We start from the raw sequence: 13,348 nt of genomic DNA on the forward strand, positions 1-13,348 counted from the left end.
AAGGATTTCAAATTTAGAATGGGTCTCACCGAACCGTCTGGTTTCGGTACCACAAACATAGTGGAATAGTAACCCCGTCCCTGTTGAAGGAGGGGAACTTTTATTATCACCTGCTGGAGGTACAGCTTGTGAACTGCTGCCAGTACTACCTCCCTGTCCTGGGGAGTAGTTGGCAAGGCTGATTTGAGGTAACGGCGAGGGGGAGACGCCTCGAATTCCAGCTTGTATCCCTGCAATACCACTTGTAGAACCCAGAGATCCACCTGTGAGCGAACCCACTGGTCGCTGAAGTTCCGGAGACGCGCCCCCACCGCACCTGTCTGTGGAGCCCCAGCGTCATGCGGTGGACTCAGTAGAAGCAGGGGAGGATTTTTGTTCCTGGGAACTGGCTGTCTGGTGCAGCTTTTCCCTCTCCCCCTGCCTCTGGGCAGAAAGGAAGCACCTTTGATCCGCTTGCCTTTCTGAGGCCGAAAGGACTGTACCTGATAGTACGGTGCTTTCTTAGGTTGTGAGGGAGCCTGAGGTAAAAATATCGATTTCCCAGCTGTTGCTGTGGATACAAGGTCCGAGAGACCATCCCCAAACAATTCCTCACCCTTATAAGGCAAAACCTCCATGTGCCTTTTAGAATCAGCATCACCTGTCCACTGCAGGGTCCATAATACCCTCCTGGCAGAAATAGACATTGCATTAATTCTAGATGCCAGCCGGCAAATATCCCTCTGTGCATCCCTCATATATAAGACTACGTCTTTAATATGGTCTATGGTTAGCAAAATAGTATCCCTGTCGAGGGTATCAATATTATCTGACAGGGTATCAGACCACGCTGCAGCAGCACTACACATCCATGCTGAAGCAAATGCAGGTCTTAGTATAGTACCTGAGTGTGTATATACAGACTTCAGGATAGCCTCCTGCTTTCTATCAGCAGGCTCCTTCAAGGCGGCCGTATCCTGAGACAGTGCCACCTTTTTTGACAAGCGTGTGAGCGCCTTATCCACCCTAGGAGATATCTCCCAACGTGACCTATCCTCTGGCGGGAAAGGGTACGCCATCAGTAATTTTTTTTAGAAATTACCAGTTTCTTATCGAGGGAACCCCACGCTTCTTCACACACTTCATTCAACTCATCTGATGGGGGAAAAAACACTGGCTGCTTTTTCTCCCCAAACATAATACCCTTTTTAGTGGTACCTGGGTTAATGTCAGAAATGTGTAACACATTTTTCATTGCCGTAATCATGCAACGGATGGCCCTAGTGGATTGTGTATACGTCTCATCCTCGTCGACACTGGAGTCAGACTCCGTGTCGACATCTGTATCTGCCATCTGAGGTAGCGGGCGTTTTTGAGCCCCTGATGGTCTTTGAGACGCCTGGGCAGGCACGGGCTGAGAAGCCGGCTGTCCCACGGCTGTTACGTCATCCAGCCTTTTATGTAAGGAGTTGACACTGTCGGTTAATACCTTCCACATATCCATCCACTCTGGTGTCGACCCCGCAGGGGGTGACATCACATTTATCGGCACCTGCTCTGCCTCCACATAAGCCTCCTCATCAAACATGTCGACACAACGCCGTACCGACACACCGCACACACACAGGGAATGCTCTGACTGAGGACAGGACCCCACAAAGTCCTTTGGGGAGACAGAGAGAGAGAGTATGCCAGCACACACCACAGCGCTATATAATTAGGGATTTACACTATTACAGAAAGTGATTTTTCCCTATAGCTGCTTAACATGTATAGTTTGCGCCTAAATTTAGTGCCCCCCCTCTAATTTTTAACCCTTTGAGCCTGGAAACTGCAGGGGAGAGCCTGGGGAGCTGTCTTCCAGCGGAACTGTGAAGAGAAAATGGCGCCAGTGTGCTGAGGGAGATAGCCCCGCCCCTTTCACGGCGGACTTCTCCCGCTCTTTTATTAATATTATGGCAGGGGATTTTTACACATATATAGTTTATTAGACTATATTATGTGTTTTTTGCCATTTTTAAGGTAATCTAATTGCAGCCCAGGGCGCCCCCCCCCCAGCGCCCTGCACCCATCAGTGACCGGAGTATGTGGTGTGCATGGGGAGCAATGGCGCACAGCTGCAGTGCTGTGCGCTACCTTAATGAAGACCGGAGTCTTCAGCCGCCGATTTTCTCCTCGGAATCTTCCGTCTTCTGGCTCTGCAAGGGGGACGGCGGCGCGGCTCCGGGACCGGACGACCGAGGCTGGGCCTGTGTTCGATCCCTCTGGAGCTAATGGTGTCCAGTAGCCTAGAAGCCCAAGCTAGCTGCAAGCAGGTAGGTTCGCTTCTCTCCCCTAAGTCCCTCGTAGCAGTGAGTCTGTTGCCAGCAGATCTCACTGAAAATAAAAAAACCTAACAAATACTTTCTTTACTAAGAGCTCAGGAGAGCCCCTAGTGTGCAACCAGCTCGAGCCGGGCACAGATTCTAACTGAGGTCTGGAGGAGGGGCATAGAGGGAGGAGCCAGTGCACACCAGATAGTACCTAATCTTTCATTTAGAGTGCCCAGTCTCCTGCGGAGCCCGTCTATTCCCCATGGTCCTTACGGAGTATCCAGCATCCACTAGGACGTCAGAGAAAAGGTGGATTTACCTGCAGTAGCTGTAGAAACCAGGTCCGTGAGACCTTCCCCAAATAAGTCCTCACCCTTGTAAGGCAAAAACCTCCATATGCCTCTTTGAGTCGGCATCACCCGTCCATTGGCGGGTCCACAGGGCTCGCCTAGCAGAAATCGCCATGGCGTTGGCTCTGGAACCCAGTAGGCCAACGTCTCCCTGAGCATCTCTCATATATAGGACAGCATCCTTAATATGACCCAAGGTCAATAAAACGGTATCCTTATCCAGTATCTCAGTTTCAGCAGACAAGGTATCTGTCCACGCTGCTACAGCGCTACAAACCCAAGCCGACGCTATCGCCGGTCTGAGTAATGTACCAGTATGCGTGTAAATCAAGGCAGGATCCTTGAGGGTTGCAGTATCTTGAGACGGCAGCGCCACCTTTTTGGATAAGCGCATCAATGCTTTGTCCACCCTGGGGGAGGATTCCCACCGTATTCTGTCCTTAGCCGGGAAAGGATACGCCATAAGAATCCTTTTGGGAATCTGCAGTTTCTTGTCTGGAGTTTCCCAAGCCCTTTCAAACAACTCATTTAGCTCATGAGAAGGGGGTAAAGTAACCTCAGGTTTCTTTTCTTTAAACATGTGGACCCTCGTGTCAGGTATATATGAAACATCTTTTATTGCAATAATCATATAATGAATACTTTTCGGCAATTTTGGCTGCAACCTCGCATCATCGTAGTCGACACTGGAGTCAGAATCCGTGTCGGTATCAGTGTCTACTACTTGGGATAGTGGGCGCTTCTGAGACCCAGAAGGGCCGTGTGACATATTGAAAGGTAGGGATTGACTCCCTGTACTTTCCCTGGACTCCGCTTTGTCCAACCTTTTGTGTAATAAATTCACATTTGCATATAAAACATTCCACATATCCACCCAATCAGGTGTCGGCGTTGCCGACGGAGACACCACACTCATTTGCTCCACCTCCTCCCTAGAAGAGCCTTCCGCTTCAGACATGCCGACACACACGTACCGACACCCCACACACTCAGGGAAATCTCTAATCTGGAGACAGGTCCCCAACAAGGCCCTTTGGAGAGACAGAGTATGCCAGCACACACCCAGCGCCAATGACCCTGGAAACACAATTCCCAGATTATATTATATTATATTATAATATATATATATATATATATATATATATATATATATATATATATATATATATATATATATATATATATATAGCGCTTTTTTATATACTGACTGCGCCAAAATTATGTGCCCCCCCCTCCTTCAAAGCCCTCTGTCACCGTGTTCAGCAGGGGAGAGTCCAGGGAGCCAGCTTCTCAGCAGCGTGCTGTGGAGAAAATGGCGCTGGTTAGTGCTGTGGGATCAAGCTCCGCCCCCTCAGCGGCGGGCTTCGGTCCCGCTCAAAATACAAAAAACCTGGCGGGGGATTGTATATAATAATGCCACAGCTTAATATACAATTATTTATGCCAGCCAAGAGGATTATTGCTGCCCAGGGTGCCCCCCCCCCCCCCTGCACCCATCCGTGCCTGTATCGTGTGTGTGTGTGTGTGTGTGTGTGTGTGTGTGTGTGTGTGTGTGTGTGTGTGTGTGTGTGTGTGTGTGTGGGAGCAATGGCGCGCAGCGTTACCGCAGCACATTACCTCAGTGAAGATCCGAAGTCTTCTGCCGCCTGTGAAGTCTTCTTTCTTCGTATACTCACCCGGCTTCTATCTTCCGGCTCTGCAAGGAGGACGGCGGCACGGCTCCGGGACGAACGGCGAGGGTGAGACCTGCGTACCGATCCCTCTGGAGCTAATGGTGTCCAGTAGCCTAAGAAGCAGAGCCTATCACTGAAGTAGGGCTGCTTCTCTCTCCTCAGTCCCACGATGCAGGGAGCCTGTTGCCAGCAGAACTCCCTGAAAATCAAAAAACCTAACAAAATTCTTTTTTACAGAGAAGCTCAGGAGAGCTCCCCTGAAAGCACCCAGTCTCCTCTGGGCACAGGATCTAACGGAGGTCTGGAGGAGGGGCATAGAGGGAGGAGCCAGTGCACACCCATTCTAAAGTTTCTTTATAGTGCCCATGTCTCCTGCGGAGCCAGTCTATTCCCCATGGTCCTTACGGAGTCCCCAGCATCCTCTAGGACGTAAGAGAAAATAAGAATTTACTTACCGATAATTCTATTTCTCGTAGTCCGTAGTGGATGCTGGGAACTCCGTAAGGACCATGGGGAATAGCGGCTCCGCAGGAGACTGGGCACAAAAAGTAAAAGCTTTAGACTAGCTGGTGTGCACTGGCTCCTCCCCCTATGACCCTCCTCCAAGCCTCAGTTAAGATACTGTGCCCGGACGAGCGTACATAATAAGGAAGGATCTTGAATCCCGGGTAAGACTCATACCAGCCACACCAATCACACCGTACAACTCGTGATCTGAACCCAGTTAACAGTATGATAACCGTAGGAGCCTCTGAAAAGATGGCTTCCAACAATAAACAACCCGATTTTTTTGTAACCATAACTATATACAAGTATTGCAGACAATCCGCACTTGGGATGGGCGCCCAGCATCCACTACGGACTACGAGAAATAGAATTATCGGTAAGTAAATTCTTATTTTCTCCGACGTCCCAGTGGATGCTGGGAACTCCGTAAGGACCAAGGGGATTATACCAAAGCTCCCAAACGGGCGGGAGAGTGCGGATGACTCTGCAGCACCGAATGAGAGAACTCCAGGTCCTCCTCAGCCAGGGTATCAAATTTGTGTTTGCCCCTGACCAAGTAGCTGCTCGGCAAAGTTGTAAAGCCGAGACCCCTCGGGCAGCCGCCCAAGATGAGCCCACCTTCCTTGTGGAATGGGCTTTAACAGATTTTGGCTGTGGCAGGCCTGCCACAGAATGTGCAAGTTGAATTGTACTACAAATCCAACGAGCAATCGTCTGCTTAGAAGCAGGAGCACCCAGCTTGTTGGGTGCATACAGTATAAACAGCGAGTCAGATTTTCTGACTCCAGCCGTCCTGGAAACATATATTTTCAGGGCCCTGACTACGTCCAGCAACTTGGAGTCCTCCAAGTCCCTAGTAGCCACAGGTACCACAATAGGTTGATTCATGTGAAACGCTGAAACCACCTTAGGGAGAAATTGAGGACGAGTCCTCAATTCCGCCCTATCCGAATGAAATATCAGGTAAGGGCTTTTATAGCATAAAGCCGCCAATTCTGATACGCGCCTGGCTGAAGCCAGGGCCAACAGCATTACCACTTTCCATGTGAGATATTTCAAATCCACTGTGGCAAGTGGTTCAAACCAATGTGATTTTAGGAACCCTAAAACTACATTGAGATCCCAAGGTGCCACTGGAGGCACAAAAGGAGGCTGTATATGCAGTACCCCTTTGACAAACGTCTGAACTTCAGGCACTGAAGCCAGTTCTTTCTGGAAGAAGATCGACAGGGCCGAAATTTGAACCTTAATGGATCCTAATTTTAGGCCCATAGACAATCCTGCTTGCAGGAAATGTAGGAAACGACCCAGTTGAAATTCCTCCGTAGGGGCCTTCTTGGCCTCACACCACGCAACATATTTTCGCCAAATGCGATGATAATGTTTTGCAGTTACATCCTTCCTGGCCTTGATCAGGGTAGGGATGACTTCATCTGGAATGCCTTTTTACTTCAGGATCCGGCGTTCAACCGCCATGCCGTCAAACGCAGCCGCGGTAAGTCTTGGAACAGACAAGGTCCCTGCAGGAGCAGGTCCTTCCTTAGAGGTAGAGGCCACGGGTCCTCCGTGAGCATCTCTTGCAGCTCCGGGTACCAAGTTCTTCTTGGCCAATCCGGAGCCACGAGTATCGTTCTTACTCCTCTCCTTCTTATGATTCTCAGTACTTTTGGTATGAGAGGAAGAGGAGGGAACACATATACCGACTGGAAAACCCACGGAGTTACCAGAGCGTCCACCGCTATTGCCTGAGGGTCCCTTGACCTGGCGCAATATCTGTCCAGTTTCTTGTTGAGACGGGACGCCATCATGTCCACCTTTGGTTTTTCCCAACGGTTTACAATCACTTGGAAGACTTCTGGATGAAGTCCCCACTCCCCCGGGTGGAGGTCGTGTCTGCTGAGGAAGTCTGCTTCCCAGTTGTCCACTCCCGGAATGAACACTGCTGACAGTGCTATCACATGATTTTCCGCCCAGCTTCTGCCATTGCCCTCCTGCTTCTTGTGCCGCCCTGTCTGTTTACGTGGGCGACAGCCGTGATGTTGTCCGACTGGATCAATACCGGTTGACCCTGAAGCAGAGGCCTTGCTTGACTTAGGGCATTGTAAATGGCCCTTAGCTCTAGGATATTTATTCTTGCATGGAATCTTCCGAATGGAATCGCTTCGTAAGAAGCCACCATTTTTCCCAGGACTCTCGTGCACTGATGCACTGACACTTGTCCTGGTTTTAGGAGGTTCCTGACTAGCTCGGATAACTCCCTGGCCTTCTCCTCCGGGAGAAACACCTTTTTCTGGACTGTGTCCAGAATCATCCCTAGGAACAGTAGACGTGTTGTTGGAATCAGCTGTGATTTTGGGATATTTAGAATCCACCCGTGCTGACGTAGCACTACCTGAGATAGTGCTACTCCGACCTCTAACTGTTCCCTGGACCTTGCCCTTATCAGGAGATCGTCCAAGTAAGGGATAATTAATACGCCTTTTCTTCGAAGAAGAATCATCATTTCGGCCATTACCTTGGTAAAGACCCGTGGTGCCGTGGACAATCCAGACGGCAGCGTCTGAAACTGATAATGACAGTTTTGTATCACAAACCTGAGGTACCCTTGGTGAGAAGGGTAGATTGGGACATGGAGATAAGCATCCTTGATGTCTAGAGATACCATATAGTCCCCTTCTTCCAGGTTCGCTATCACTGCTCTGAGTGACTCCATCTTGAATTTGAACCTTTTTATGTAAGTGTTCAAAGATTTTAGATTTAAAATTGGTCTCACCGAGCCGTCCGGCTTCGGTACCACAAACAGCGTGGAATAATACCCCTTTCCCTGTTGTAGGAGGGGTACCTTGATTATCACCTGCTGGGAATACAGCTTGTGAATAGCTTCCAATACTGCCTCCCTGTCGGAGGGAGACGTTGGTAGAGCAGACTTCAGGTTTGAAAAGACGGTGTCTTTTTCTGCTGAGAGGTGACCTGGGGTAAAAAGGTGGATTTTCCAGCCGTTGCCGTGGCCACCAGGTCCGATAGACCGACCCCAAATAACTCCTCCCCTTTATACGACAATACTTCCATATGTCGTTTGGAATCCGCATCACCTGACCACTGTCGCGTCCATAACGTTCTTCTGGCAGAAATGGACATCGCACTTACTCTAGATGCCAGGGTGCAAATATCCCTCTGTGCATCTCGCATATATAGTAATGCATCCTTTAAATGCTCTATAGTTAATAATATACTGTCCCTATCCAGGGTATCAATATTTTCAGTCAGGGAATCCGACCAAGCCACTCCAGCGCTGCACATCCAGGCTGAGGCGATCGCTGGTCGCAGTATAACACCGGTATGTGTGTATATACCTTTTAAGATATTTTCCAGCCTTCTATCAGCTGGTTCCTTGAGAGCGGCCGTATCAGGAGACGGTAACGCCACTTGTTTTGATAAGCGTGTGAGCGCCTTATCTACCCTAGGGGGTGTTTCCCAACGAGCCCTAACCTCTGGCGGGAAAGGGTATAGTGCCAATAATTTATTAGAAATCAGCAGTTTTTTATCGGGGGAAACCCACGCTTTATCACACACCTCATTTAATTCATCTGACTCAGGAAAAACTACTGGTAGTTTTTTCACACCCCACATAATACCCTTTTTTGTGGTACTTGTAGTGTCAGAAATGTTCAATGCCTCCTTCATTGCCGTGATCATGTAACGTGTGGCCCTACTGGACATTACGTTTGTCTCGTCACCGTCGACACTGGATTCAGTATCCGTGTCAGGGTCTGTGTCGACCATCTGAGGTAACGGGCGTTTTAGCGCCCCTGACGGTGTCTGAGACGCCTGAACAGGCACTAATTGATTTGTCGGCTGTCTCATGTCGTCAACAGTTTTTTGCAAAGTGCTGACATTGTCACGTAATTCTTTAATTACTACCATCCAGTCAGGTGTCGACTCCCTAGGGGGTGACATCACTAACACAGGCAATTGCTCTGCTTCCACATCATTTTCCTCCTCATACATGTCGACACAATCGTACCGACACCCAGCACACACACAGGGAATGCTCTGATAGAGGACAGGACCCCACTAGCCCTTTGGGGAGACAGAGGGAGAGTTTGCCAGCACACACCAGAGCGCTATATATATACAGGGATAACCTTATATAAGTGTTACTCCCTTTATAGCTGCTGTATTATATATTAGCTGCCAATAGTGCCCCCCCTCTCTTGTTTTACCCTGTTTCTGTAGTGTAGTCTGCAGGGGAGAGTCAGGGAGCCGTCCTTCCAGCGGAGCTGTGAAAGAAAATGGCGCTTGTGTGCTGAGGAGAAAGGCTCCGCCCCCTTCACGGCAGCCTTTTCTCCCGCTTTTTTCAGGAAACTGGCAGGGGATAAATGCATCCATATAGCCCAGGAGCTATATGTGATGCATTTTTTTTAGCCATATAAGGTTTTTATATCGTTTTTATTGCGTCTCAGGGCGCTCCCCCCCAGCGCCCTGCACCCTCAGTGACCGGAGTGTGAAGTGTGCTGAGAGCAATGGCGCACAGCTGCAGTGCTGTGCGCTACCTTATTTGAAGACAGGAACGTCTTCTGCCGCCGCTTTCTCCGGACCTCTTCACTCTTCTGGCTCTGTAAGGGGGCCGGCGGCGCGGCTCCGGGACCCATCCAGGCTGAACCTGTGATCGTCCCTCTGGAGCTAATGTCCAGTAGCCAAGAAGCCCAATCCACTCTGCAGTCAGGTGAGTTCGCTTTTTCTCCCCTTAGTCCCACGATGCAGTGAGCCTGTTGCCAGCAGGACTCACTGAAAATAAAAAACCTATTTAAACTTTTACTTCTAAGCAGCTCAGGAGAGCCACCTAGCTTGCACCCTTCTCGTTCGGGCACAAAAATCTAACTGAGGCTTGGAGGAGGGTCATAGGGGGAGGAGCCAGTGCACACCAGCTAGTCTAAAGCTTTTACTTTTTGTGCCCAGTCTCCTGCGGAGCCGCTATTCCCCATGGTCCTTACGGAGTTCCCAGCATCCACTAGGACGTCAGAGAAACTGGGAATAGTAACCTGTGCAGAGCGCAGTAGTAGCGGAGTGTGGCACCGTGCCCGAAGCATGACGAGTGAAGTGAGCCTTGCGAGGGGATACGGTGCACTAACTAACTAACCCCCCCCCCCCAAAAAAAAAAATGTAAAAAAACTCATGTCAACCTTTTTCCATGTCGATCTTTCAGGTGTCGATGTAGTCACTGTCGACCAATAGCGGTCTACCTAATGACTGTCGACCCTATGATCCACACCCGTCTGCAGTATGCAGAAAATCTCCTAAACATATAAAGATGACTCATTACTACATCACAATTCCACTAGATCCTGCAGAGTGTTATATCCCCTGGCTGCCAGGAGTATATGCAAGTCTGCAAATGTTTATCTCATTAGCTCTGCAACATGCTCAGATACTAGTTCTGTCTGCTCAGCTTAATTAATTTAATGTAAATAGAGTATAATGTGCTATAACCAATACAACAGCACTTTTACTTTCATCTGTGTGGAACACCGTTATCTGGACCTAGAATGGAGTTCCTGTCTATTCTCTTATCAGTTATTTTGGGGCAGATGTACTAAGGCTTGGAGAGAGATAAAGTGAAGCGAGCTAAAGTACAAGCCAATCAGCTCCTAACTGCCAAGGTAAGGCTGTGTTTGAAAACAAATGACAGTTTAGAGCCGATAGGTTGGTAGTTTATCTCTCCACTGTATCACTCTGCAAGGCTTAGTACATCTGCCCCTTTGTCTTGAGAATTCTAAGGAACTTGTAATACGTAAAAGAGCAAAAGGAAACTTGTAGGTATAAAAACAACTTTCACTCAGTATATAAGTTTACACATAATGTCATGTAGTCTCACATTTGAAGATCCAGCTCTACATAGTTCATTGGTGTCCGTTTCGTTTTTGCACCAATGCAAGTAAAACTAAAGAGACTGCTATAAGATTAGCATCAGTGGCATATCTATAATGGGTAAAGTGTGTGTGGTGCACACAGGCCCCTGGGTCCAGAGGAAGCCCACACCGCACCCATTTCTCCTATACTTGCCTTTCTGGCGTCCATCGGTGTCCGTGTATGGGCCCCCTCCTCTCCAGAGTCCCGTGGCCGGCAGCGCTGTTAGCTCTCTCAGAGAGCACTAGAGACTCTGGCACAGTGCCAGAGTCTCTCGTGCTCACTCACAGTTCTAACAGCGCCACCGGCTACAGGAGAGGAGTGGACCCACACACAGAGTCTGTACACGGGTCCCCTCCTCTCTAGAAACGCCCATGATTAACATCCAATATACAAACGCGGAACTAAAATATGCAGCTCCCCGATATAGACAATAACTTCCAGTGATATTTGGCTGGTATGGAATTCACAGTATAACCACCTTGATACAATGGCTAGACACTTGAACAAACACAAAGGTACATACTTCCTTTCAGTCTTACATATTTACAAACCAATGCCGTTCTCTTCCCTATACTGTAGCTTAAACTCTATATAACGCTGTCACATTAGGCCAGTGGGTCTCAAACTGGGTGCAGTGGCACCCTGGGGTGCCTCAGGACACTTGCAGGGGTACCCTGGGTTGGTGGTCCCGAACCAATTCAAATTATTTACGTCAACCTAATAGACAAAACCAGTGCTGGTGGCAGCTAATCATAAAATATGTGGACAAGCAGATGTGAATCCTTTCTCTCACTACACTATTGAATCTAAGGATGACATACTGTATAAAACACAACATTTCTTATTTTAATATTTTTTTCTGAATTTCTCAATAAGAAACTGTTAGGCTAGGGGTGCCACGAAAAAAAAAAATGGTATTCTAGGGTGCCGTGGTTCACAAATTTCAGAACCACTGAAATTTGCCAATGACTTGTTACCAGGTACAGAACTACAGTGCCCAAGACTCCCCTTGCAAAGTGTGATGGAAAAACTAAAGCTATAGAAAAATTGCGTAGCAATCAAAAAGAAAAAGTATAATTATGGGAACTCATACTTAGAAAAGACAAAAGGTTGATTCAATTAGCTGCAAGCTATGCAATACGGCATAGCAATGGTGTGAGAACGTCAGCAGCACGACAACTAATCACCAAAATGGTGGATTCTGTCCGCTGCACCATATGTGAGTGCAGGACAATCTAAGTGCAGCATATTACCACATCTTATAGCGATCCATATTACAAAAATTCAAGACCCAAGCATTCCGCATAATAGAATCCAACTTGTATTTCATGTTTATTGTCTGCCTCTTTCAGCTACATGAGAATTACCTTTGCCCCGTCTCAAGTTAGGAGAACTCCGGTGGTCTGCTGCACCCCGCCTAGATGAAGGATTTGTTTCAGGCAGAGTTACTCCTTGTTCATCTGGGGGAAACTCTTCTATACTAAACATTGAAGTAGGAGAAGCTGCCATCTGCATAAAGGAAAACATAAATATGATACTTACACTACTCAGCCATGTGTATTCTATTTTATTCTATATAGCAATGCAACATGTATGTGACCTAAAGGCACTGCAGCCATAAAACCTGCGTAATTCAAACGTGCTCTGATGTATGTCTCATCTGCTAGACATACCCATGAGCAGATTCTGGTCACCAGAAGCACCACCTGAGCCAGGCAAGTGGGCTTCATATACCCTAAACATGTTTCAGAATCCATCCCACTGTTGTTACCCTGTGCAGTAAAATCTGTTTCTATTGCCTTACCAAGCATTTACTAATCACCTCCTTACATCACTGTTGACCCTTATTCAAATACCCTTCCCATTATGGATCTGTCTCTACCATCCCATTATTTATATACACTTTCCAAGATGCCCCAGCTTCACTGTGCTATATACCAGCCACCACCAGGACAATGGCTCTACCTTTGCAGCCAGTCACTGTTGCCCAGCTCAGCTCCCTCTTGTCTCCCTCGGTCCTGGGTCTGTTTCTGCAGGGAGACCCACACCCTGAGTCTCCGCAGTCCGGCCAGCAGAAGAGTACCGGGATGACGTCTGAACAAAGAGTACAGTATCCGTAGTTGTCACTCTCTTCCCTGCGTCCTCACAGTGTGTTTATTTTGTTCTCTCCTTCCGGATCTCTCTTGCATACCCCGCCCCCTTTCCCGGTCTCTCGTTCTATAGTTCCCCGGCTCAACCAATCGCTGCCTGAAACGACAAAATATTCCTCCTCCCAATTGAGCACACGTGACATGTATACACTCAGTTTCTATGACAACCGTTTACCCGCTGTCCTCTTTGAACTCTACAGTCAAAGTGTTATTTCCCAACATGCTCCACGCTTATGATTACGAAAGTTGTGTATATCAGAGTGTGTGTCAGCAACAAGTGTCCTATGCCCTTCCCTCTGTACAGTATAAACCATGTTGTAAACATACCTGTACAGACGGGTCACAGTCATGTAGCAACAGTCAGATACATACTCTAGGCAGGAGAATCAAAAATCTTGCAGTGTTCCATATCGTTGTTTTTCTGACGTCCTAGTGGATGCTGGGAACTCCGAAAGGACCATGGGGAA

At 48.1% G+C, this 13,348-nt stretch overlaps 1 protein-coding gene across 1 annotated transcript in view; it reads right to left on the reverse strand.

Annotated features, from left to right (window-relative positions):
- The window catches only part of BAD (BCL2 associated agonist of cell death), a 71,681-nt gene extending 58,695 nt beyond the window's left edge, over positions 1 to 12,986 (reverse strand). Inside the window, exons 1-2 of the mRNA XM_063944965.1 lie at positions 12,697 to 12,986; positions 12,099 to 12,240 (exon numbers count right to left, since the gene is read on the reverse strand). Of these exons, the coding sequence (XP_063801035.1) occupies positions 12,099 to 12,240 (142 nt within the window). The 5' untranslated portion in view covers positions 12,697 to 12,986. The remainder of the gene's footprint in view (positions 1 to 12,098; positions 12,241 to 12,696) is intronic.
- Between the last annotated feature and the right edge of the window lie 362 nt (positions 12,987 to 13,348).

This window comes from Pseudophryne corroboree, chromosome 11 (assembly GCF_028390025.1).
Source record: "Pseudophryne corroboree isolate aPseCor3 chromosome 11, aPseCor3.hap2, whole genome shotgun sequence".
Classification (NCBI taxonomy): Eukaryota; Metazoa; Chordata; class Amphibia; order Anura; family Myobatrachidae; genus Pseudophryne; species Pseudophryne corroboree.